This window comes from Peromyscus maniculatus, chromosome X, assembly GCF_049852395.1.
Source record: "Peromyscus maniculatus bairdii isolate BWxNUB_F1_BW_parent chromosome X, HU_Pman_BW_mat_3.1, whole genome shotgun sequence".
Classification (NCBI taxonomy): Eukaryota; Metazoa; Chordata; class Mammalia; order Rodentia; family Cricetidae; genus Peromyscus; species Peromyscus maniculatus.
In genome coordinates, this window is record NC_134875.1 from 136,169,219 (window position 1) to 136,196,513 (window position 27,295).

The 27,295-nt window shown below is 43.0% G+C and overlaps 2 protein-coding genes across 5 annotated transcripts in view; one reads left to right on the plus strand and one right to left on the minus strand.

Annotated features, from left to right (window-relative positions):
• Positions 1-18,125, minus strand: part of Shroom4 (shroom family member 4) — a 205,864-nt gene extending 187,739 nt beyond the window's left edge. Inside the window, exon 1 of one of the 4 annotated variants that reach the window (XM_076561852.1) lies at positions 17,987-18,125. Coding sequence is in view for 1 of the 4 variants with exons in the window: in XM_006995406.4 (XP_006995468.1) it covers positions 17,896-18,012 (117 nt within the window). In the remaining 3 variants the exon portion in view is untranslated. Of the gene's footprint in view, positions 1-3,296; positions 11,592-17,895 lie in introns of those variants that run through there. The other 3 variants (XM_006995406.4, XM_076561850.1, XM_076561851.1) reach the window with 3 other exon arrangements.
• LOC143270769 (uncharacterized) overlaps positions 17,059-27,295 on the plus strand; it is a 49,357-nt gene continuing 39,120 nt past the window's right edge. The window contains exon 1 of the mRNA XM_076561854.1: positions 17,059-17,604. Coding sequence (XP_076417969.1) covers positions 17,225-17,604 — 380 coding nt within the window. The 5' untranslated portion in view covers positions 17,059-17,224. The remainder of the gene's footprint in view (positions 17,605-27,295) is intronic.

A 27,295-nucleotide genomic window follows, 5' to 3' on the forward strand; every position in this document is an offset into this window, starting at 1 on the left:
GTTGTTCCTCATTTAGCTCTGGGTATATCGGCCCAGGGTTCCACCCCTGGCACCATAAAAAACATCATTTAATAAAGAGAAAAAGTACTGAGAAAGACCATGGTGAGCATCTGAGGAAAAGTAGGGAAAGCTTGCAGGACTTAGTGGAAGACAGAGTCAAATGATGGCACATAGAATACAAGGAGTATTCTTTGTGATGGCCCTCAAATTAGGGTGAATTTAGTTAGGTAGGCAGGATTAGAAATGTATTTGAGATACTATGATGAGCAAAGCATTCGGCATGTTCAGGCAACTGTGTGTTGTCACATTTGGGACTAACAATAGCTAGCAATGATTATGGGAAATAATAATTGAATGTTGTGAAGGCAGATCAATAGGTGCCAGCTTGTAGTAGAAGGTGTATACTACAGGACAATCCAAAGCCCTGGCTTGGTGGAGAGTGCTTCTCATTAGTGGGAGGAGCAAGAGGAACACAGGCCAGCAAATTCCAAGTGCTAGAAATGGTGCTCAGGCAGAGGTCAGTGTTGGCTCAGTGTGTCTGGCCTTCCTCTAAGACTTCTCCATGTGTGGTGGTTTAGGTAATGATTCTAGGAGGAATGTGGCGAAAAGTGGCATGCAAGGCGCTGCTGGGAGCCTGGAATCACAAGAAGCATGGAAGAGAAAAGGGACAACATTGGGAGTGGTAGGAGCGGGAGGCTGAGATACACTATTTCAACAAGTTCTGAATGTCAGAGCTAAGAAATGCAGACACCAACCACTGAGTCCAGCTTCCCTGTTGTCCAGACAAGGGTCAATACAGTTCTCAAATACAGGAAGTGACTTATAGGATACATTAAAAAAGGGGTGAGCCTAGAAACAGGGAAACCAGCCAGCAGTCCAAAAATCCAGACATAAAGTAACAAGGGCTTGAGGGAGGGTGGGAGGATCGAGAACTGCAAGGGCTATTTTGAAGGAAGAAAGACTTGACAGGATGTGATAATTAACCTGATATAGGGATGAGTAAGTGGTGACTCCAAGATTTCAATCTAACTGAGTGGGAGGTGAGGAGGCCAAGGACTAAGGCAGTTTTGTAAGGAGGCGATAACATGTTCCGTTTTAGACAGATTGAGGCTTACAGGGGAAAAAAGAAATAATATTCAAGTAAATGTTGTCCACCAGATAGTTGAAAAGGTAAAGACTAGGGATTTGGGAGTCATAAGATTTTTTCACTGCTCTTTCTTGAGTGAAGGACAAGTGATTTAAAAAGTGTAAACTTTAATTCATGGTAACTTTAGGATGGATGGGGGGTGCAGAGAGACAGAGACAGCATGCAGGGACTAAACTCGGATTCTTGATTCATAGGGAGTAATGTGAAAACAGTGAGAGGGTGGAGAAACAAGGCCACTCAGGGCCACAGAAACCATGCTGACAACAGGATTTGAGGGACAATCAAGCCAAAATAGTACAGTGGAAACAATGCCAATGGTAAAAGAAATTAAGGGTTGGTTAAATAATTACAGATAATCACTGTTTTGAAATGGAGGTAGCTCTCTGTATACTGATAAAGAAAGACCTCCAGGATAGAAAAACAAAAGGCACAGAAGACTGTTTCACTATGTCACCTTTTGTGTAAGAAGCAAAATAAATATATATATATATATATATATATATATATATATATATATTTGCCTGTGTATATATATATAGATAGTCAAAAAAGGTACAATAAAAATAAATTCAGCTGGAGAAATAAAACTAGAGATGTAGGAGATTAAAATGATCAGGAAATAATTCTTTGCCTTTTCATAGTAAGCAGCTTTCAAGCCATGTGGAGAGAGAAGATTGAAGACAGAAGAAATCATAGTAAATTTGGCCTTCAAGTAGACCGCAGTTAAAGTCACATTGGAGAGGAACAGGAAGACTCAGGCAAGAAGGAAATAGACCCGCTGAACATACACATATGTATATGAGCCCACACAAGGTACATAAGGAACTGGTAACAGCAGTTGACTCTGGGAAGAAAACGTAGGTGGTTTAGGGATAGGGATGAAGTGAAATGCATCTGTTCATATTTTTGAATTTTTGGTCCATGAACATTTACCACTCCTCCAAGATAAAAATTTAAACACATACACTGCCTCAGGAAGAAGACAGGGAATGGGGAGGAAGGAAGCGAAGGCAGGGAGGAATCGGTGATCCTTCAGTTCATATCTGTTGGCAAAAAAAGGATAGATCTGTAGGGACCAAGAGGGCCAAACCCAGTGTTTGTTTGCAAAACAGCAGGAGCACTGGGAAGAACAGGAACTCTCAAAAACAGATAAATCAAGCTTTGAATACTAACCCTGCCAGTTACTGATTGGGTGAATTTTGGCAAGTTAATTAAACCTTTCTGCCTCCATGTCTGTATCTTAGGATAGGGACATTACTAAGTACCTCTCAGGAACTGCACTTGTTTTCCTGAGTGTCTAATTTGTGTTTTGAATGACCTTCCCAGGAAAGCTTTAATATGGTCTGTGAGACTCAGCTTTGTCTAATGTAACAATGCTAACAACAGAGTAACAGCATAGTAAACAGTGGGGTTGGAAAGAGAATATGAAGTATAAAAATGGGATCTCTGAAACAAAACTGTAAGGTATAATGAATGAGACAAGCATAGGATTTGGAGTCAGTTAAAGGTGGGTTCAGATTCTAACTCTAATCTGCTTTATCTTAAGAACAATGCTTTGCCTCTCTGGACCTCACTTTTTTCATCTGTGAAATAGGAGCAGTATGACTTAATTTATGACGGTGATGACATTATAATGAATATCCATGCATAATTTCAAGAACACAAAAGATACTTACTTAATGGCAACTTTGATCATCTCCAGCCCAGAGTTAAGGCTCCCAAGCACATAAAAACTGCAATGCCAATTTCCTATTGTGAATTTCCATTCCCTTGCCCTTTCAAACCAGCCTTCAATACATAAAAGCACATCAGCTAGCCCTTTGATTTTTCAAGCACCTATGAGGTCACCCAAAGAATTCTCTCCTGCCCTTTGAACCTTTAATTCCTTCTCAAATGATTTACTGGCTGTCTGGCCTCTAAATGACCATGCTAACAGCAACGTCTTTCCTATCCGAGGCTCTGTCTCTTTGATAACTAAGGTGTCCCCAGACAGGGCTAACCATTCTCACACCCTTAGAAACAGGCTTCCAAGAAAATTTAGAAATAAGGAGCATGGTAATATTATTCAAATCTCCCACAAATGTATGTAAATATCAAATCATTTCCTAGTTAAGAGTGTTCTAATTACTTGTACTTCTTTCATACTTACAACAGATTCTGATAGGGATACATACTTCTCGGGGTCTCTTGACAGTCCAGTTCTGAAAGTTCCGAGCAAGCAGAACACACTCTGCAGCAGTAGACTGGTCAGTAGCCGGCTAAGCACTAATGCTGTTGCTGTGCTGTCCCTGCAAATTTTAACACTGCTTCTTAACCTGTCCCCCTAGTGCCCTAAGATAACCTGGCCGTCACACAGACAAGAACCAATGACATTAGAGGAGGAGAGGAGAGGAAGTCAGCTCCTTCTTTCCTTTCTTGGTATTCTCAGCTTTGAGTGAAACAGTGAGAAAAGGAATGTCATGGTCAAATAACGAAGACACTTAAGGCATTATGTATAAATACCAGACAGTGACTCACAACTAAGGCCAGTGAAATAGAACACGTTAGGGCTTGTCTTAAGCAAACGTGAAAACACACACACACACACACACACACACACACACACACACACACACGCACACACGCACACACACACACATGCACACGCACACACATGCACACACACTGATTTAAAGACATCACATTTCAGCTGAAGGAATAAAGTACTTGAATCAAGCACAAAAATTACTCTATCCACTCTGAACACAGTAACAAGTGGAATGGCTGTTGTGTTACGAGTCTCAGAGCAACACTTCCCAACAGCATGATGAATGTAATAATCATCACTCCCGAATGCCAACCTTGGGACCACAGCTTCCATATACAAGCCAGGCAGCCTGGAGACATCCCCTTTCCTCCACCACTGCCATCCCTCTTCACATCTCAAGCTGCACTGGAGGGGTCCTTCTTAACTTCCCTCACCACCATTATTTTCATGTCTTCCTTCCATCTGTAGCTAGCTAATATGTGGACTTGAGGTTCACCACAGTTGCTAGGGGAAGTTGGTTATTTCCACCAGAAGCAGTCTGGGGTGATGCCCTGGAGACACAGAGCTGGTGCTTTACAGTGGTTAGACCTAACAGACAAAGGCAAAGATGTGTGCAAGCAGAGGACTGCAATGGAAGAGATATCAGGATGGGGGTGACAAAGGGCAGAATTTCCCAGTGAGGAACTTAAGAACAGAGACGATACCATTCTGCCTGAAAACTTGGAACCTAGTGGGAATACCAGAAATAAAAAGTAAGACCAGAGTCTGAGGAAGAACGGTCTGTAATACCCGGCAAAAGTAATTTGGCCTCTGTCCTACAGGCAGTGGGAAAGTATGAAATAATTTCAAGTGAGCGACAATGACCAAAGGGTGGAAAGCCATTTAAGGGGCAACTACACTATTGTAGTTGTTCCTCAAGAAGGAAGCTCCATTCTAGAACAGGAGGGAAAAGATGGGGAGAAGAGAAAAGAGAGAGGCAAAAGAAAAGGGGAAGAAGAGCCAGTGTAGGGCAAAACTTGATTGTCAAGGGCCTGTTCCAGATCACCATCACTTACAGGCTTAAACTAAACTTCAGCCTTAAATTAGGGCTCCAGCCTAGGGAGCTAGAGATAGAAGCGCCTCACCTGGGATTTAGCAGTGGCCATTAACCCCCTGGTCCTTGATTCCTTTGGCTTTTATTAGGTGCTAGAAAGGGAAAGTCTGTAACTCAAACCCTATTGTAGCTGAAAAGGACTAAGAGCCAAATCTTCCTTGAGCAGATACAGCACGTACAGGGCCTGAGCAGGCCTTAGAACACTGCACATTTCTCAAGCCAAGGGCATGGAGAAAACATGAAAATTACGTATCGAGCCCTTTACGTCCAGAGAAGGAGAGTTACCCTCGCATCCCAGCTCATACAGCAGCAGAGCAGTCAGCAAGCTAGCTCCTGTAAAAGCCAAGCACTCAAGCAATCTTTCCCATAAAAAAAAAAAAGGCTCCCCAGCAGCTAGGTATTTGGATGGATTTTAAATAGAAATTACAAGTTATTTCACCTGGTCAGAGCGAAGAGGCAAATTAAAGAACCTACATGCCCATTAACCTTACAGCCAACCAGTGTCATTCCATCTACAAAGAGATGGGATGTGGATTTAGGCTAACTTCCACAATACAAGCATCTTTACAAAGTCCTGAATTTAGTTTCTTAAGATGCAGAAAAGCAGATGATGCTGCACAAGAGTAGTAATGATCTAGAAAGTCAGTCCATGAAGTATGAGAAGCAGAAGAGGTAGACTGGTCCTCAAATTGGCACATAAATTGAATCTTTCCAAAGCATTCCATTAAGGAATGTCCATAAAGGACATTAGTGCTATAGTTAATCACTCCAAATTTGTAAAAGTTTCAATGATAAAGTAATGTTTTCTAGCCAGATTTACAGCAAAAGAGGTTGTGAAATGAATCCCTATCTCCTCTCCATTTTAGGGTGGTAAGGATACCACTTAAGACAATGAAATCACATAGAAGTTTAACAATATTTTTAAAGGCCATATTTAAGAACTGTTACTATTGTAGAAACATAAACAATGATATTCACAGATTAATAATACCATGGCAGGCAGAGAGGATAACACTTTTAACAATGAAAATGGAGCAGAAACTTGAAACTCCAGTGGTTTGAGGTTTCCCTCACCAAGCCACCACATTTTGCTTTACATAGACAGAAAACAATCATTAAACATCTTGGCGAAGTAAACTGATGGTTTTTTAGCAGCCTCAATCCATTTTATCATGTCCATCTGAGGTTTGGCATTTTGACAGTTTCTTCTATTTTTTGTTTGATTTTTCCCCCCATTTTCTCATCCCTTGAAAGTTCTGTTTATATAAAAAGAACTCCAGCTAGCTACACCTCCACTGACTGGGCATCCTGCAGATTGGAGACGATAACAAGACAAAGCTAGGGAAGCTCATTAAATCACAAAGCAGGCCAGTTTCCCATGTCTTTGGGGCATAAGACTGTCTGGCAATTAACTAATTTACACAACAATCAATAGATTAGTAAATTGTGTGTTGACCATAGTATTCCTAACAGAGTGACCTGTTATTTTAACTGATTAGACCCCTGAGTAAACAAATATAAACAAACCCCTTTCTCTTTGTCCCCACCTAACTACTAGGCTACCTAACTTGATGGACCCATAAACAGTGTCAGAAGATCCAAAACTAAACATCCCCATCTTCTACATTTGAAATGCAGACACTACCTCTGATTCGTACTATGTCTGCTTCTTTTCTCTGGTAGTATACATTATCACTAGCCTCGGGTAACTTGATAACATACAAGTCAGCACATGGCCACAGCTTCAAAGTGTCCGTTCCTATCTATTGTTCAGTTTAAGTCTCTCCTCAGGCAAACAGGTATGTGACTGGTAGTCTACTAGAGCTTATTTTAAATAGGTTAATTCTACTTGGCCTTTAGGACAGTCATTCCTTGTCCTACTAGAACCAACTCTCTTCTACCTCCCAAGACTAAGTATCATGTACCCCTCAGGTCCTGCTTCAGTTATTACTTTTCCCACATAAACAAACTTCAGTAAATTTGTCATCTCTTTGAGAATCCAAAGATCAGGTCTACTATGGTGGTCATCTTTTGAATTCTGTAGTTTAGGGGTAGGCACTCTGCAAAGTGCTCAACAAATCTGTGTTGACTGGTAGTAGATTGATTGATTGATTGACTGATTGAAGTCTTAATTGAGAGTTGTTAGGACAACCAAGCAAGATTTAACATAGCCTTTTAAAGCTCCAGCCATTTAGACACGAGCCAGAAATCATGTCTTGTCTTTTCGACCTCTGGCACAGATCTCATACTAAAGCTGCCCTACAACTTCATTCACATTTGTTAACCTCAAATGTTTTATTTGTTAAGTTCAAAATTCTTTAACAAGAATTTCAGCTTAATAAGGATACCTAAGAAATATTCTATTTCTTTCTTCAATCATACATACCCCTGGTATTTATATGAAATAAAGGACAAAGAAAATCATCTTCTCTACTGGAACAACCATGCCAGTTTATTTTATTTTACTCCTGAGGTTATAATTTAATTACATTCTTCCTCTAAAGCCTCCCATATACTGCTTCCTGCTCTCCTTCAAATTCCTGGATTCTTTACTCACTAATTGTTATTGACCATGCAAATCTGATCATTTTCCCTTGAAAATTAGGGACCCTAGACACAAGGAGGAAAATGACTTGCTCAAGGTTCATAAACCAAGAGCAGAGGGAAGACTAAGGCTCAGGTTTTCTGAAGGTTGCAGATGGAGCTGTAGTTCAGAAGTGAAGAGTTTTTGTAAAGCCCAGGCCTGGGGTGTGGCTCCGTTGGTAGACCAATCCCTTAGCATGCCTACCGCCCTAGGTTCTATCCCCAGCACTGCCAGGGGAGGAAAAAAAAGAACACACAAGAAAAACCACCCACAAAACACTTCAAGTCTTTTGAACTCTAGCACAATTTCCTTACCCTGAGCTGAGATTTAAAACATAAACCTTCCTTTGATCCTAACCCCTGAGGAGCAATTATTGACAACATTACCAGTTTCTTCATTAAATTTCATTTCTCATCCCTGCTCTTTCTCCCATCCATTTCTATTTCTTTTTGCTCTTTCCTTAACATATATAGGCATGGCATTATAAAAAAGAAACTGAGATTTGGAATCAGACAGAAGTTGGACTGCCAGAGGTTTAGCTCAGTGGTAGAGAGCTTCCTCACATACACAGAGGCCTGAATTCTATCCCCAGCACTGCCAAAAACAAAATGAATGATGAAAATTAGAATAACATTGTGGTGGCACTGTGGCTGGAACCCTCTACTACTAAGCTACACCTCTGCCTCCCAAATTAAGTTCCAAGGCCAGCTCTCCCACTTAATATGCCATTTTGAGCTTGTCACTTCACTTCTCTTGAGTCTCAATCCTTTTATTGGCATAACTGGGGCATCAATATCCACCTCAGAGAACTACCATAAATATTGAATGAGAATACATGCAAAATACCTAAAAAGAGACTTATTTGTTCTCGATGTTTCTGATCCCTCCATGTGTAGGCTCTGACCACCCTTTGTGTTCAACAGATTGCTGAAAACCAGCCCAAACTGCAGGACCTGCCCTCTGTAAATATCTGGAAGTATCTGGATCCTTGCCTGATCCATTTTTCAGCCTATGGTCTTGACCTCCCTTGATTAACTATTTAAATTAAGAAAACCCTGAAGTCACAGTCAATTCCTCCAAAGAACATGAGTCAGCTCTGACACACACTCACCCCTGCGTAGTCAAAACATCATCACTCATACTCTCAATTAGAGAGAGATGCCATTAAAAGCTACTTGCCTGTGGAAGTTCTGGGGGAGACTTTTACTTAAACACACACAAAAAGAAATGGAAAGCAGCAAGACAGCCCAACAAAGACAAGGCTTTAGCTTGTCATAGTGTCATAAGCAAAGATGAGGCTGTAGCCACGAGTCTCTAACCCCTTTCCTGAATAACTAGTCAAACCAGCTTTACTTCTAGCTCTACCTCATCTCACCTCCAACCCCCTCTTTTCAAAAGAAAAATCAGTTCCTGATAGAATGTGAAAGACAATATAGGAGAACCATTCACAACTTTCCTGCCAGGGGCTTATGGGAAGAGAAAACCCAAACAGCTAGAAATCTGTTGGGTGGCATTAGAATGAGGGCCAGAAGATACCTCAAAGAATCTGTTCTTCCGCAGGCTTAACCCTTGATCCTGTCAAATGAATCCTACCTCCCACATTCCTTAGAGATGTAACATTAAAAGACTTGAGTGAAAGTTAACAGACCATGCCATCTCTGAGAACACACCAGGAAATAGGCACTTCTGTAAAATAGGAAGCGGGAGTGTGGAGAAAAGCAGGGTACTGGGAGAGCTGCCTGCTGTCAGTCATCCTTCACGTTTCCACAAGCAGAACAAGAAAGGCCTTCCATAAAGGGGAAACTTGCTCCATGGAGGTTCTTACAAAAAATTGGATGGCACAAAGAGGTGAAGGAACATGCCAAGATTACTCAGAAAATTGCTAAGCATCTATAAGTAACGGGAGGTGGTGACACAAGACGTGTCCTTAACTCAGACAAGACAGAGAAAGATGAAGTGTGCGAAATCTTCCCTCTGTTTCTACCAGAATTTCCCGAATGATTTCAAACTTAGCAGCCTCATCTGGCTTCTCTCATCTCCTACCAGAAGCACATGTGAGCCGCGACAGACAAAGCTGGTATAGCAAAGTAGAAGAGCCCACTGTAACCACGAGGGGAAGTTGGTTTTTGGATAGAGGGCAGGGCAGTCAATGAACAAAGGGCCCATGGCACTTGAATGAGAGAGTCCAAAGTGTAAGCGTTAAAGAACCAGTGCTTGTGGGTGCAGGCTGGGAAGCGAGGACTGGACATGAAATAAAGAGAGCCTAGATGAATGAAAAATGAGTCTTGTTCTCCGAGGAAGTGCTCATTCTGTCACAGGGCACAGTCAGACTCACACTGAAAGAGGAGGGTGTGGAAGTGAAGTGGAGAGGAGGGCTTAGAAATTACTCTGAGAGCTCAAGTCATCTTGATCGTTGCCACTTCAGTGCCCAAATAAACATGCCAGTGTGATGTGAGGAAGAAACTGATCACCTCTTGCAAAACTAACACACATGACCGGCTTTCCACTGAAGGTGCCTACAGGACATGAAGACACAAATTTTACTTCATCCCAGTCCTTAGAGCAGAATCTTTTTTTTTTTTTAACTTATTGTCTGTAGGTTTCCCCATCATGATCTTGATGCCCCTCACTCATAGACTCCCTCTTCTCTGTATTTGACTGGACTCCTAGAGCTCAGCCAGCTACTTGGCTGTGGATCTCTGCATCTGCTTCCACCAGTTACTGGATAAGGGCTCTATGATGACAGTTAGGGTATTCACCAATCTGATTACTGGAGTAGGCCAGTTCAGGCACCCTCTCCACTATTGCTAGTAGTCTAAGCTAGCTAGGGTCATCCTTGGGGATTCCTAAGAACTTCCCTAGCACCAGGTTTCTCCCTATCCCCATGATGTCTCCCTCTATCATGGTATCTCTTACACTGCTCTCCCACTCCATCCCTCCCCCAGCTCAACCATGTTCCCTCATGTTCTTATCCCTCCTCCCTTCTCCTCTATTGCCCTCTCCATCCCCAGATTACTCATGGAGATCTCATCTGTAGAATATAATCTTTAGCTGGGAGAATTTGTATTTCAATTGACTCATCAATGTCTTAATTAAAGTCTGTCAGAAATAAATATTTTAGGGAGCAGCAGGAAACAAACAAAATATTTGGCTCTATAGATGCTAAGTGAAAATTATCTCATTATGAATATGCCCAGCATAAAACGGTTGCAAGAAAACTCTTAGGTAAACCTGAAGTTCATTTTTCAGGGAAATATAACACACATCTGGTCCCAGTATTCAGGGTATGAGCGTATTAGACACTGATGGCAACAGAAATCCCAAAGTCACCCACATCTGTGTAGTAGAACTATCTAGAGTGCTTTTCTATAACTTACAGATTTTTTTCTGAGAACACCTTGTTATGTAAATAAGCATCACGGAGCTCTGAATACCATTTCTTATAGACAAATATTATACAGTATGGTTATATAGAATAATTTCATTGGTCATAAACTATGGATTAAATAGGTCTCTCTAGAATTATTCTGAATTAATTGTCAACTCACTGTGGACATGTTTTCTAGACTTCATCTCTGTTTCCCTTAGACCCATCATGCTCCAATAATGAGGATCAAGCCCTACTCCAATCCTCTCCCTGGTCTATACTTAGGAGTAAAGAAAGGCATTTTCCCAGATCAGGTAATAAATGGTGAAATGTGAGGATATATATTTTTAAAAGACTGTGAATGTAAGCCTCCAGCAGGAGTGATTATTTATTAGATGCTACTTCCTCCTCTGTAATTTAATGATATCTTTTTTTAGACATATATGTTCTATGAAGGCAAGTCTTATACCTTCTGTCTCCTCTCCCATGGAGTGTCTTTCTCAGGGCTGCTCTGGGCTAGGAGCAGGGGAAATTCCACGTTAATTGTAAGAGATAAAACTTGTCATTCAAAAATGTCTTATATGTGGCTAGGGAGATGGTTCAGTGGGTAAAGTGTTTGTTGTATAAACACGAGGAGCCATGTTCAGATTCCTAGCACCCACACAGAACCCAGGTGGGGTGATGTATACCTATAATGCCAGAACTGGGGCAGGGGCAGGAAGAGGCAGATCCCAGAGGTTCAAAGGCCAAGCAATCCAGACAATGAAAGAGATCTAGGTTCAGAGATCCTGTCTCAAAAAACATAATGAAAGCAACAGAGGAAAAAAAATCCAACATCTGCCTCTGACCTCCACACACACTCAAGCACACAAACTTGAAAACACATACACTACACTACACACACACACACACTTCATATGGCTTTCCTCCATACTTATGTAAAGACCTGGGACAAGTATGGATTACCAGAAGCATAGTACTTCCTTCAACTAATAGACATGGACACAGAGCCTTCTTGTGATTTGGCCACCAGATAAACCTAGTTATCCTCAGCTATATTTTCTTTTAATAATATTTTATAAGAGAGAGAGAGAGAGAGAGAGAGAGAGAGAGAGAGAGAGAGAGAGAGAGAGCATGTGCATGAGTACATGTGCATATAGGAGCCTGTGGAGGTCAGAAGAAGGTTGATCCCTTGGAACTGTTATAGTTTTGAGCTGCCATGGGGACAATGGAAATCAAAGCAATGTCTTCTGCAAAAACAGTAAGCCCTCTTAACTAGTGGGTCATCTCTCCAGACCCCCTCAGCTATGTTTTAAAAAAAAAAATGGTCTGTAGTTGTAGCACAATGGTAGAATGCAAGCTTGCCATGGAAAAGGCCCTGGATGCAATTCTCAGCACAAAAAGTCTCAATTTTGATAGCTCTCTCCAGTTAGCATATTCTGTTGTGGGCTCCATAACTTAAGAAAGCCTCAAGGAGTAGGGATGTAGCTCAGCAGTAGAGCACTTGTCTGCCATGCACAATGTCCTAGGTTTGATCTTGAGCACCAGAAATTGGGAGAGAGAGAGAGACAGAGACAGACAGAGACAGAGACAGAGAGAACACACTGGACAAGGTGGAGTGAATCCAGAGTGGGAAGAGTAACCTCAGATCCCATAAGAGTTGAGAGAATACATAAATCTTACTCTTGAAAGTACAGAGGAGGAGGCTGAATCTCTGACCCCATAAGAAAAAGTTGAGAAAGCACATGAATTTTTTTTCATTCTCTCATTTTTTTTTAAATCAGAGGAAGCACCATTGTTCTATATGGTCCAAGCTTGTAGAGCTTAGCCCTATGGATGATAGGCAAGAAGAAGAAATGTTTGCAATTCGACATAGGGAAAAACTATCCACAGCTAAAACCTGATAGCCGTGAACTAGGCAGGCTTAAATATGTACATGCTTCCCCAGGATCAGTGGAGAACATAATCAGAGACATTCCACTGCAGGTTCCTTAATGATCTTAAACTAGGTGACTTCCAAAGGCTTTGAGACTGTCTCTAGGTCCCCAGCAGGAGCATCAGCAGTTCATCAGCCCAGAGTTAAGCATGTCCTTTGGCGAATGGTGGCAGTGGGCACTGAGAGCCTCTAATCTCTTCTGCTCTTCATTAACTGCTCACAGATAACTCAGCACATTTTCCTCTGGTTGGAAGAAGCCTCACTATAAACACAATCGTGTCCTCTCATGATAATTGCCCCATAACTAGTAGTCTCTGTCCAAAACTGTCTCTTTTTCTCTTTAAAGAAATTCCTGGGGAGGGATCTGGGAAAAGCAAGGGAGAAATATTTTAACTGTTTAAAGAACAATGCTCAAGTGTCTTCCAGCTGGAGTTATTGTCTTTGGGGTTTGGGAGAGGGAAAACACTGTGACAGGCATGGCCCCTTTTCCTTCAGGGAACAAACATGTGGTTATCAGCAGGGTGCTGGGTATACATGACAGACCTAAAATCCTATGTATGCAAGTTACATATGACAGGGCCTAAAAGCCTACGTATGCAAAGGGTTAACCAAGCTTTATGAGACATACTATGCAATCTTCTTGTTCTGCCTTCCTCTTCTATCCTTAGGTTCCTATTCCATGCCCCCATATGCTGTGCCCTTCTGGAAGAAGACAGAAGTCGGCTGTGTGGACTCTGGCGGGAAAGATCAGGGAGGGATTCATATAAGTAATCAGGATATATTAATCTCCTATAATCCATACCCTGTGAAGATACCTTGGGGACTGCCAGGCCCTTGATGGGGGTGGGGCTAGGTCTGACCTGTAACACAGCTGAAAAGATCTGAAAAGTATATCATTGTTCATATAACCCCTGCATGAACAAGAGCTCAAAGTCACAGCCAAATTTACCTCCAGTCACAAGAAAACTTCAATCTGGTCATTTGGGACCTCTTTTAAAGTTTCAACACCCTTTTTTTGTGTGTGTGTGTGTGTGTGTAGAAATAAGGGCAGAGTGGGAGGCAGTGGAGCTTACAAAGAACTTAAAGAGCAGGCCCTGCCTTTGTACAAGGTCAAGGATAGCAAAGAGTTTATCATATCCATTCTCTCATCCTCTGTGATAATAAAGATGAGGCAGGTATGCCTACTGTCCCTCTGTAAATAGTGACTTAGATCTAACGGGGTAAAATGCCAGAGGGATACTCATGTACGTTATGTAGGTATTCTCCCGCTGACTCCTCTCTTACTCCACTCTGCTTTATTAGAGAACAGTAACTAGGCCCTGCTTGCCTCACTGTGCCAAATTGAGACACCTACCAACCAAAAAAAAAAAAACAGGCCAGAAAAAGAGCAACTATGTAAGGCGAGCACAATCTTCTGGGCTGTCCTTTTCACCCTAGTCTTCCTCCTCCTGTCCCTGAATCCTGACACTGGTCCCCACCCTTTGTTTTCTATACGCTCATTTAATTTCAAGGCACATGGCTAAGAACTTGAAATGAACACAGAAACCTTAGGCTCCAGTTCAGTTTTTCCCCTCCTTCTATCTATCTCTTCCATTCCCCCATACCCACACACAGGAAGGATACTGCTTGAGTCTCTGAGGCTTCTAAGAAGTCCTATATGATACAGATTCATTGGTGCCAGACTTTGCAAAGTTCACTTATCCCCCCAAACAATCATTTTCCAAATGCAGGATATCAACTTCATGGATGACTGTCTATACTGTAGATAAGAATCCTTACACAGTAAAACAGACACACCTGATTAGAAGAGAACCCCCATCCCATTCCACAACACCCTCCCTGGTCTAGTTTGAGAAGCTAGGCAAACAATGTTAAGTTCCCAGGACCACTCCCTATTCATCTTCTTTCATTTATCATGGCTTCAGTAGTACTACCATAGCATATGGAAAATCATAAACTTGCCATAATCAATAGAATGGGCTTCAACTTACTGTCTTATTCTTGCCACTTGATTATCAACAGATAGCTCTACAAGCCCCCATAAATCAGGCAGCTGCATTCTACACATCTGGGAAACCATAACAGCTAGTTCCACTAATGATTTTCTCAACCTGATCATTTCCTAATCTAAAGGTCTGTCCATGACAAATGGAAAGTAATCTCTCATATTCCATGCCTTCTCCTGCTATCAATCACCTTTTCTCAAATGTCTCCATCTCCTCCTTTCTGTCTCTACCTTTCCCAAGCAGGTGCAACACATCATTCCAACCCCAAACTACTTTTATATTTCCCCAGCACCAAAGGAGATCTGCTGTCATTTTGAATCATGGCTCTTGGCTCTTCTGTCTTTCACAAGCCTAAATTATTCAGTTACCAGTCTTTCCCCACCTCCTAGATCCCAGACTTCATTAGTGTATACATAAAATACAATCATCAGGGAAGACTTCATGGCATGGAAAACATTACTGGAGTTAGAGGCTGAGAAGACTAGATATACCCCTGGAAGTTAACAGGCAATGTTTCTTGCAACATGTGGTGCTCCCAGAAGAATCGAGAGTCAGTTTTTCTATCAGATGCTCTGCAACCTTCTCTGACTGTCTCACAGTGAGGTTGTGATGGGCTGATGACGTAAGGGATAAGAAGCACACTATGCTGAGTAGCATCAGATGCAAATGAAACAGCCATCCTCCATACTCACCATACAGCAGTTCTGGTGAAGAGTGGCAGGGCTATGCCAATGGGTTCACCACCAAACCATCAGAGTGTCATCTAAAGACTGCCCACTTCAAATTCACTTTAGACCCAGGAAAGGCAAGTGGTATTCCCAGGATTCCAGAACAAAGAATGCCAAGGCAAGGGTTCGAATCCAGATATTTTTCACTTACCAAATCAATTCTATTTCTAGCCCCAACTCACCAGTGGATGTAGCCTTGTGGGGAGAAAGCTGTATTATTCTGAAGTGTAAAAGGAAATGCACTAAAGTAGAAAAAAGTGAGATTAATGAAATGTCTCATGAAATGAAAAAGACATGCACTAAAGTAGAAAAAGGCTGAAATGAGAAAAAATGAAAATGGGATTAATGAAACGTATCTTGCTAAGGAAAAAAAAGAAGCAGGCAAATATCATACTGAAAAAAAAATACCCCCTTTATGTAACATCCTGGCTAACCCAGTTATACCTGGCTTTACTCTAAGGAGCTAGGCTGTTTGAGAGGAATGAGTAAACTGATTTTACCTCCTGCATATCCGTGCATGTAATAATGAACCTTCATATAATAGGGGCCAAGTGTACATTCAGCAGAAAGGGAATCATTAAAAGGCACCCTGCCTCTCCGCACACGAGGCACTTCCTCAACAGTGTGGCCAAGAAAACCCTCATCTATCCTCAAATAATCCCCAAGCCAGACCACAAATTGCTGGCTGCCCCATACTTAGTAACACCCCCTGCCATGCTCCTATGGGCTCACAAAATAGTTCAGGACCACAGCAACAAGCACTCTCGGAGGTGCCTGGCAGGTTGGGTCAGCCTGGACAAAGCAGAAAAATGACCTCTCCGGGGCAGGTTGTCTAGGCAGACTGGAAATTCTGTGGGCGGCCCGAGGAGGAAAAGAAAGGGAGGAACTGCCAGACGACTGAGGGCTGCCTATCCCACTGTGACCTTGGTGGAAAGAGAGGGGAAGAGGAGGAGTTTGATTAGAAGACATTCTTCAAGGCTCGGATACCCTTCTCCAATGAGGCTGTTTGATGGTAGTTTTGTTTAAACGAGAGAAAAAAAAGTAGTAGTTTGCTCCAGAGAACACCGAGGGAAGTCTTAGTGGGAGGGATGTGAGGGTGGATCACAAAGGCATCTGTCTCAGTCTGGTTAGAAATACTGGATGAAGATCGCCTGGTTTGAGGAGGCTAAAGATCCTCTCGAGATCCCTGCCAATACCTCCAAAATGTTGCCTGAATACACCTCAGAAAGCCAGAGCTGACTAGTTCACACATGAGTAACACTTCAGCATTTCCTCCAACACCTGAAGAACAACCACAGAAGTTAGCTAGTGAGCCATTCCAATGCAGGGAGAAAGCAACATGGGTTATCATGGAGGGGGGCGGGGGAGTAATTCCCAGGCCCAGCTGCTATGTTAACAACACGGAAAAAAAGGAATCCCTATAGCCACATTTGTTACCTTTAAAAAAAAAAAAAAGCTACATCTTCCCACCTCCCGCCAAAACCGCCATCTAGGATCTCAACTGCAGTCTGAGTGGTTTGGAAGAGCTAGGGAGCTATCGGAGTGTGTAAGGGAAACGAAAACAACAAGAAAAAAAATGGGCCAAAGTTCAGGAAGTCCCTCCACCTGGCAATCTCGTGCTTCAAGGTGAGCCATCTTACAAGTCACTCTTCCAGTAACAGCCCCCATTGCCCCCATCCTCCACCCTCACTCCCACTCAAGATGCCTGGGTTTGGAGGTTCCCGAACTCTTGGGAGTGCTTCTCTCCCCTGGCCTCTAGCTGTAACTTAGTTCCAGCTGATCACAGACTCCTAAATCAAAGCAACCCTAGTGGCCGCTTCAGCACAGCTGTGCTCCATGGCACAAAAGTTCCCTCCACATTTCTCAGCGTGCAAGAAATCTCGCCGGCGCGGGGCAGTACTCGGGAGGGAGGGAAAGGCCGAGGGAAACCGGCAGCAGCAGCAGCAACGCCCCGGCGCTGAACGGGCGTCTGAGCGTCCGGCTGTGGGACGAGAAACAGAAAAGCCAGCAATGCCTCATCCCCCCCCACCCCAGCTCTGCGCCAGACCCTTAGCCCAGCAACCTGCCTCAGGCGGGACAGCCCCGGGGAGAGCAGAGAGAGCCAGCGCCGAGCCCCGCCGCCCCAGCCCTCAGCCCCTCGCTGTCCTGCGGGGCGCAGGGGCCTCCGAGGCAAGGAGAACCCCCAGCAGCCGCCATTTCCTGCAGCCCACACCGAGGTGAGTGGCCTCCTCGTCGTGGGGGGAGCGGGGCTGCCCCGGTGCCCCGCGAGTGTGACTGCGCGCAAAGCTCCGGCAGGGCCGGGTGGTTCGGATCCCATCGCCCAGGCACACTTGAGCTGCAGCCTGCTCCCGGCCGCACGACCCCCTCGGGGTGGCTGCAGCCCCCTCGGGGGCTCCGGCTGGCCAGGTCGCGAAAGTGGGGCTGAGGCCCGCACCCGCGCACTCTGCGCACCCGCTAGCCCATTCAAAGTTGGACGCCGCCGGGAGGAGCGAGCCACCGCTCCTTACCTTCGACACCGTGAGCGGCTCGCAGTGCTCCAAGCCCCCCTTCAGGGTGAAGCCCCAGGGCGCCCCCCCTTGCAGCTGCACCGGGACGTACTGGAAGGACCCCGGCCGGCTCTCCATCCTCGGCTCGGCTGGGCAGGCGCCGCCGGGCTCCTTTTCCGCGGGGGCTACGGAGCCTCCGCCCCCAGCAGCTCCGCCACCATCGTCCTCCAGCGCCGCGCCGCCCCGCTCCGCCTACTTTCCCGGCTGGAGACGCTCAGGCAGCTAGTGAGCCCTAGGAGGAAATGACACGGAGCTGGAGAGAGGGGGAGGGTGGGGGAAGGAGAAGGGGGAAAAAAGAAAAGAAGGAAAGAGAGGCGGAGGGATGGTGCTTAATGGACAAGAAAACGGAGCAATGGGGAGGGGCAGTCACTGGGACCTCGCCTATAGGATCGCTGAGGAGTGGGAGCAAGGCGAGGCCTCACATCAATTGTTACATTGTTTCATTCAAGTAGGCCCCCTCTTTGGTCCTCCTCTTTACCACGGAGCTACCCGCCCCTCCTTCAGTCCAAGCAAACCGAGGTGAAAGTCAGTGTGCATGGCCCTCGTGGCCGAGTGCACTTTTCTCATTAGTGCCTTCATGTCCGTCTTGAGTGTCGGTTTCTTCAGAAGGTCCTGAGACCCAGGTCCTGGAGCGGGGGAGGGGGGTTACGAGGGTGCTAACCTGTGGACCTTGCCTACAGGGGTGGAAAGTTAAGTACACTCAGGACCAAGGAATATAGTTGGGGTTGTGGGTGTAGGCTGCTCCATGTACACACTAGTTGTGTGGAGTCATTATGGAACATTGCCTAGGAGCATAGTTTAAATAAAGGAACACTAAGGATGTCCCTGCTCCTGCTCAGCTACAAGCTAACTCCCTGCTGGTGTCTATGGGAGTATGGTGGGTGATTGTTCCAGTCATCCAGGACTCCTGGCACTGCCTTGCACTTGCCCCACAGAAATGACCAAGCCAAGGATCGGCAAAGTTGTGACTAGCAGAAAACAAGCACATAAGAAAGAGCATCCATTGATAAGCTGGCTAATTAATGCTGTGCCTTTTGAGAGAATCAGCTTTTACCCAGGGCCTGAAACGTATCCAATCATCTGTTCTTAGTTGAGCTTGTTCTCCGGCCTTTAGAATAGGCCGAACAGCTACAGTAACAGTTCTGAAAGATGAATGCGGTACTACTTCATCTGATGCTGATATCTCAGCCCTGACCTAAGCAGTTTATCTCCCCTCTCAGAGGGTGTTTTCTTTGCAGCCACAAGTGGGAAGTCGCTGTGTAAAGGGCTTCACACTGGGAGGGAAAGTGTTGACAAGTCGATTCTGAATCAACAGGACATTCTTACTTTGTCTTGCTTTTGAGTGTCTTTTCCCATTTCCTATGCAATTTCTTCCTCATAACAGGCAAACACTATCTGGCCCCTTCCTTCCATTGGAAAGCTTTCTACAATTCAGGTGTCCATTCTCTGCTCCCACTTCCTCGCTGCTCCTTAAACATCCTGCTGCCTGCCCTATGCCCCAGCATGCCAAGGGAATTTCTCACAGTGGTCATTTAGATGTTTATAATCTGCTTATGTCCTTAGAGATGATCCACATAAGAAGCCAAGCTCAAACATTAGACAGACCTAACAAAAACACCTCGATCATGTTACTAGAAATCAGAAAATGCCATCTCAATTTGCTGATCCCTTTAAAAAATGTTTAGCACTAAGGCTAGAACCTGGGGCCTTGTTCATGACAAGCATTAGATACATCCCTTCACCCCTCTTTTACTGTTAATGTTTTTGATGCTAGGAATTGAAACAACTTGTTGATACGTGTGCACATGCACGCTTACAGTGCTGGGGATTGAACCCAGGACCTTTTAAGAATGCTAGACAATCATTCTCATCACGCATTACACTGAATTAACCTTGTGCAACTCAGTGGATCGCAATGGTAGCATTTAGAAATCTGTAAAGTTCAGTTTGCAAGGATGTCTGATCACTGCCCAAGGACTACTAGAATTTTGTGTCTAAGACTTGAAGGTATTTGTAAACAGGAGACATGCTTCTGAGCCCTGGCCTTGTCACTAATTAGAGAGGTGGCCTTGAACAAATCACTGAGCCAAGTCTTCGAAGTCTTCTTTTCTTCATCTGTAAACTTTTGCTAATAAGTTCTGACTTTCCTGCCTCCAAGACCTACTGAAAGACTAAGATGAAATAATACATATGAAAACACTTTGGAAAAGAAAAAAAGTAATCCTCTTGACCTTAACATGAAACAAGGCCCTGAGCTAGCCTTGAACCAAACTATTTTCCTTCCAAGCTGTACTCCACAGTGCTGTTGGGCTCTTCAGCTTCTCCTTTTCAACACTAAAGGAGAAGAAGATGGATTGCTTCGTTCTTTGCATAAACAACACAGCAACAGTACACATCTTGTGCATATAATACAGACATCTTTCTGCTTTGCTGGGAAAAAAAACAATGCTCTTTCATTTTTACTTATTTTTTTAAATAGACTCTTACTGTATGGTAGAGGGCTGGACTTGAACTCACAGTTCTCCAGTGCTGGAAGAGCAAATATGTACCACCATGCCCGACATGAGAAAACTGAACTCTTGAAGCTGATTATACCATTAGTTACCAGTGTAGTATTAACCAAGTCACTTTTCTCTTCTATCAGATTGTAAGGGTTGAGCTACTTAATTTCTTAGATTCCTCTGTAATTTAAAAACTCTGTGATTACTTCCTAGCCAGGCTCTGAACATTATATGCACACACACACACACACACACAATTCACATGTATTCTTGCACACACACTGGAATCATAACACAGATGACTTCACTCTTTGTTAAATTGCCTGTGTATAAAAAAAGTGGAGCAGGGCAGTGGTGGCACACACCTTTAACCCCAGCACTCAGGAGGCAAAGGCAAGTGAATCTCTGTAAGTTCGAGGCCAGCCTGGGCTACAAAGTGAGTTCCAGGAAAGGCACAAAGCTACACAGAGAAACCGTGTCTTGAAGAAAAAAACAACAACAACAAAAAAAAAGTGGAAACTCTAATATGCAGGTAGAAACAGAAAAGTGCATATCAACAGAGGAGTGGTGTCTGGTAATAACACATTTGGCTTGTAATTAAAGCTACCTCACCTGGAAAAATTAAAATAAGAAGAAAAAGGGATTTATGTGGAATCCTGTATCATCTAATAATTAAAAATATTATGCTAGGGGTTGAAGACATGGCTCGGTGCTAACAATGCTTAACACTCTTGCAGAGGATCTAAGTTTGGTTCCCAGCACCCATGTCTGGCAGCTTAGAACCACCTGTAACTCTATCTCCAGGGAGATCCCACACCTCTGGCCATTATGGACACCTGCACTCACATGCATGCACAATATTAAAAAGAATAACATATTTAAAGTATTATGCTAATATTTAAAAGTCAAGGAGGACAACAAAGGATCTAAAATGGAACAGTGGAAGAGGCCAGGTTAAAGGTTTCCACCCCTTTTACCTGCATAAGACCTGTACAGCATGGAGGTTAGGAGGGGATCTAGCCCCTTTCTCTAACTGAGGAGCTGTTGATTCGTGATGACTGCCTGGGGGAAGGAAAGTTAATTTTCTTTAAGTGTGTGGCCCCTGGCAGGCTGACTGTGCTCCAGTGATTGGCCCCATGGACAGCACAAATTGGACCTAATGGGACCTAAAGAAGACACAAAATTGAGTTGGGAATGGATTCCTGAGTAATTAGGAGGAGGTGGGAATGAAATACTCAAAATGCATTGTATGCATATGTGAAATAACATAAATACACATATTAAAGTCCTCTTTTCTTCATTGAAACTTTATTCATCAGTTTACCTTTTGAAAAGGAAGAAGACTAAAATAGTGGCCCTGTGAGCTCTTATTGGAGAAATTATTTTGGCCACTCCACGTAGTTAAAAGGATATTTATTTAATGGCGTAACTCACAAATTAAGTGAAAGGTAGGTCGCAGGGTCTGGGGAAGGTGTATCGCAGTCCAGTCCAGCGGTGTTCTCCAGAGCTCTGCACAGTTCAGCATCCCGGCACAGAGAGAGCGCACAGAGAGAGCACTGGCCCATCCAGCTCTCGGGTCTCCAGGCGCCTCCCCTCGCCCCGCCTCGTAGGCGTGACAGTTGCCAGAGTCTCAATGGGGGTTGGAACTTCCAGATCCAAGCTGGAATGGCTACCCACTATAAGCTCTTTTAAAACTTCCTGTTATAATCTAATGTTTGAATACAATTTTCCTCATAACAGTACTAGTCTCTAGTCTCCTTCTGTACCAAGGACCTTTCGAGAGGCTACAGTGACCTCTACACTTTCTACCTCAAAACTGGGAGGAGAAGAGGGAGGGGAAACTGTGGCCAGGATGTAAAATAGATAAATAAATAAATAAAAGTAAAACAAAACCCTACATAGAAAGCTGGAGGTGTGCCTCGGTGACAGAGCACTAGGCAATATGTGTGTATGATGTGGGTTCCACTGGATAACGTGGAAGGAGGGGAAGGAAGGAAAATAGGCAAAGAGATAATGTCCTTAATCATCTGTATATTGTATTTTTCTCTTGCAGGGGAAGGGGGAATCACTGTCCTCCATTTCACTCTCATACTATTTCCATGGGGAAGGACTTTTGGTAAAATAATTTGAATTCTCTCTCTCCTTTCATGTGATAGAGGCATTTATACATGCATACAGCTAAACAGGACCATCAAGAAACCAATTAATGACAACCTTCCTACTTCCTATTTTCCAAAACAATTTTTAATAGTTATAAATTGATACTTTTATCTTTGTGTCTATCAGTTGGTTCTTAATTTGGGAGTAGAAGGAAAAGAATTTGATATTCACCACTCCCCCCAAATATATCTACCCAACCCATATCTATACATTCCAGGTATCTATCTGTCTTCTGCATGATGATCCATATTACCTTCTGAGCATCCTTGTGCATCTGTTTCCGAATGCACCTCTAATTGGTTATGTTCCTATGTCTACATAACAGGGATTATGTGTAGCCCAACCTCCATGTTGCTCTCAAGGGATTGAGCTAGGCATGTATGTTGAAAGGACAGAATGAGATTGAGAGCATGTCCCTTGAACTTAGATTCAAGGACAATAATCACATAATGTTAATGGTTTTTGTTCTTCACTACAGACTATGTAGGACTGCCTTTTTTATTTTTTCTTTCTTTTTTTTTTCCACTTCTACTCAGACTGAGGTCATTCTTTCTTCCCTTTCCTGTGGTAGCAGGGTTAAAGAAAGAGATGACTGTTACTATTTCTGAACCCCTTTCTGTGCTATTACAGACTAGAAAGTTGTCATTTTTCATAAGCAAATTTTTATATTAGAGAAATCTAACCTGTGTTTTGTGATTATTATCTAGTGTTCTATGGACACAGTACTTGGTGAATTTTGACAGATCCTTGGGAAAAACAAAGAATGGTTACCATTTGACATATGAAACCCAAGGTAGAGTAGGTTCACTGCTTTGTTACTTATCTCTCCAATACTACCTCAACATTTCTAGTGTTGGTAGCCAAAGACTATTCCTAGGTCACTTGTCTCTTAGGCAAAAGGGGACAGAGACAACTTTCTTAGCAAAACAAATCTTATCAGAAGTAAAATCAAAAGGTGCTTTGTAAATTGTTTTTGGTTCTGGAACTAGAACCGGGGACCTCATGCATGCTATTTATTGTACTTGGATTCTAAGGCCCTTTCTCTCTTTTGTCATGTACCTTACACTGACTCTTCTGGATGTTTCTCAGAGAAGAGAGATCTAGGGCGATGATAATTATCAGTGGAAAGGAAAGAAAATAGTCTGACGTTGCAGGTATTATTCATATACAAGTTATGAAAACAGCAAGCTCCTCCTCTTCAATTATTTATTAGCTCAGAGTGTAAGGCAGTGGGAAAGCATAGCAGAAGACATCTCTAAGTAGACTATCCTACTAAAGACTGTTTATCTAATTCTTAGGGAATTTTGCCTGGGGCTAGAGAAAGATTTATGGCTGAGATTTGTTACTTCTTAATTAAAGCTAATTTAACATTAGTATACAAAATGCTATAGCCTAGACACCATTTTAGTTAAATAAATCATTGTAAGAACATAAGTGCTAGAGGAATATGGACTTTATGTTCCTTTGAATAACTTTATCAAGAATACTTCTATTGCTTAAATATGCCTTTTAGATCATCCCATTCTTTTATACGTCAAGAAAAATGCTATCAAAAATCTCAAGAGCCATTGCTTGATACTGAGTTTAAAAGAAAAGATTCACAGCCTCTTCCTCTTGAGCTGAGCAATCTGGTCTCTCTGTCTCCGTCTATTTGTCTGTCTGTCTGTCTGTCTGTCTGTCTCTCTCTCTCTCTTTCTCTCTCTCTCTCTCTCTCTCTCTCTCTCTCTCTCTCTCTCTCTGTGTGTGTGTGTGTGTGTGTGTGTGTGTGTGTGTGTGTGTGTGTATGTGTGTGGTGTTGATTTGTGTGTGTTCTGAGCATACTAGTATCATCTCAATGGGAAACTGTCAATTTGAACTTGGGGAATTCAGGCACTTGGTCCTGGTTCAGCTGAGCTATGATAAATGTTCACCTTTGCTCTACAGCAGTTTTAGTCAGTGCCAGACTCCTTCCTCATACCAAGGATGTGAAGATTATACAAGCTGTTCAGATCTGATATGTAGGCTGTAAGATGAGCTCTTCTTGATACTCAGCTCAGAGGCCACCTCTTGCTTGATGCTGTGTGTTCACCAATCTGTTCTGCTTTTCAAATGCTGTTTTCAGGGAGTCATTACTCAGTCATTAATAAAATAAGATTTGAGTGCACATTAACCTTTTTCTGTTCATTCCTCCAGATTTGGAAAGAAAAAAGTCACACTTGTATGTCTACCAAAAAGTCAGCAAACATTCCCATAATTTTGCCTTCCTACAAGGGTAAGAAGGTAGAACAATTCATTGAGCATGTAAACAAAATTAAGTCCCCACTGTGGTTATGGTGAAACTCTGGAAAAGTACATAGCTGCCAGACAAAAGAAACATATATGAGGCCTGAAAGATTGCTTGGTAGGTGGGGCATTTGCTGCTACAGTGTTCCTACACACACACACACACAAACACACACACACACACACACACACACGCGCGCGCGCGCGCGCGCGCGGAGGGAGGGAGGGAGGGAGGAGAGACAGACAGACAGACAGACAGACAGAGACAGAGATCCATGCATATCCACCAAGAATTAGGAAAAGAAGCCTAGTACAGTGATAAATGACTCTAGTCTTGGCTACTTGGAAGGCAGAGGATCATGTGAGCCCATGAGCCTGAGGCCAGCCTGGACAACATAATGAGATCCTGCCTCAAAATAAATAAATATATAAGTTAAAATAATAATAAAGAAGTGGGAAATTAGATATTGGTGATGTATTTTAGGCAGATATATGGAAAGAGTAGGAAGCACAAATATTTGTTTCATGTGTCTTTATCTGCCAAATAGATGTAGAAATACTCTTTTCTTTGTGGTTATCTGTTTGCTCTAAGCAGAAATGAATCTACTTATGAAATATTGACTTGAAAAGAAATAATTATTCCCTTAACTCAAATTCATGATGACCCAGCGAAACAAGGAAAGAATAACCAGTTGCTATGTCTAGGAATAATTAGGTAGGTTCGGAAAAGGATTCTTCTTTTTTCCCAAATATTTCCTTTAGGGGATGTGATCACATAACTAGGTGTATGCATGTATGCTATTCAGCCTGTACAGATGCATGAAAAAAGCCACACATGAGATTTATTTTCAAAGTCTGAGGGTGCCTAGTCATTTTCTGAGGACCTGACAGCTCAAGGTACTAAAGAAAAAGGTTCTTGAATCCCCAATGATTGTCAGGAATGTAGGAACAGTTTTGTAATTCTCAAGTATATAGGACACATTTAGTGTGTTTCCTTTCATTGACGTAGAATAAACTTCACAAACCTAAACCACATCCACACAATCATCAGACACAGTCATTTCAAGTCCTAAATTGATTCACAAATCCATCCACTTCTCTCCACACCACTGTGACTTCAGCACCATCTCACACCTTCCTAACTGGGTTCCCTGATGTCCGCAGTGCTTCCAAACTGCTTCTAACTCCACTCTCAATTTCATAGCGGAGTTGCTCCTTATAAAGTTCAACCAAGCACAAAATATGTCATTTTCCTGTGAAATTTCCCTAATGATTCCCTGGTGTTTACTGAAAGAATCCTTTGACTGAGCCTCTTCTTTCTACAGACCCTTCCTGCATATCTAGCATTTATCCCCCATGACATCCCCAATTCTTTGCCAATCTCCTTACTCCCACATTTGGCTCTGCATAAACATGAAATTATGAGAAGGTGGGCAGTCCCCCTAAAACCAACCTGTTTTCATGTGCTTCTATGCCTTTTTATTAATGATGCTGGGGATAGAACTTCAAGTCAGAACCAAGTTCATGAAAGAAACTGGCATTGAGATCCTGAAGCAACTGCCAGCTATTCTTGATGTTTCCACTGCCCCATTTCTAATTCTTCGCTGTGGTCCTGCTCATATTTTATTGTGTGTGGCCCCTTCCTTGTGCTACATGTCCCTTGAGGGTGAAAGGCAAGCTACTCAGTATCTGACATAGGATCTGGGAATACTTGTTGCTCAATCGTCACTGAACACATGATACTGGAAGACCAAATATGTTTTTACTTGTAGGAGAAAATTCCTGGATAGTATGTTGCTATATTTTTAGTCATGGAATAAATGAAGACTATCCCACCCAGAGTAGGCAGTAAAAAGGACACCTCAAAGAAGCCCCTCTAGTGACCCAAAACCCAAAATGGATCTTGAAATATTGAAACAGACCAAATTTCTGCTTATAGAGCTGTCTCAGTTGATTCTCTTTACTGATCTATGGTACTACGGAGCTAATATAACCATATTATTAACTAAAAGAAGATGTAAACATTTGGCTGGTTGTAGATAAGGGATGTAAGAAATGGTTGCTACAGGCTTCAAACACTAGTTCTGCAGTTTAATGCTTTGGAGTTTAACTTATTTGTGCATGCATGGTGCTGCATATTGAAGCTGAGACTCTTTACATGTTGTGTATGTATTCCAGCATTAAGCCACACCCCCAGTCCACTGTTCCCTTAGTAACATAGCATTCCAGATACTCTAACATGGCTTTGTCTTCACCTCTGCTCACTGGCCACTTACCATCTGACTACAAAAAAGGGACTACACTATCCCCTATATTGGACATGTCCTAGCTGTATGTTCTTAAAAAAATTTTATCATATACTATATTTTGATTTCATTTCCCCTCCCCCAACTCCTCCCAGGTCCTCCCTACCTGATCCTCCCCACCTGCTGCCTCTG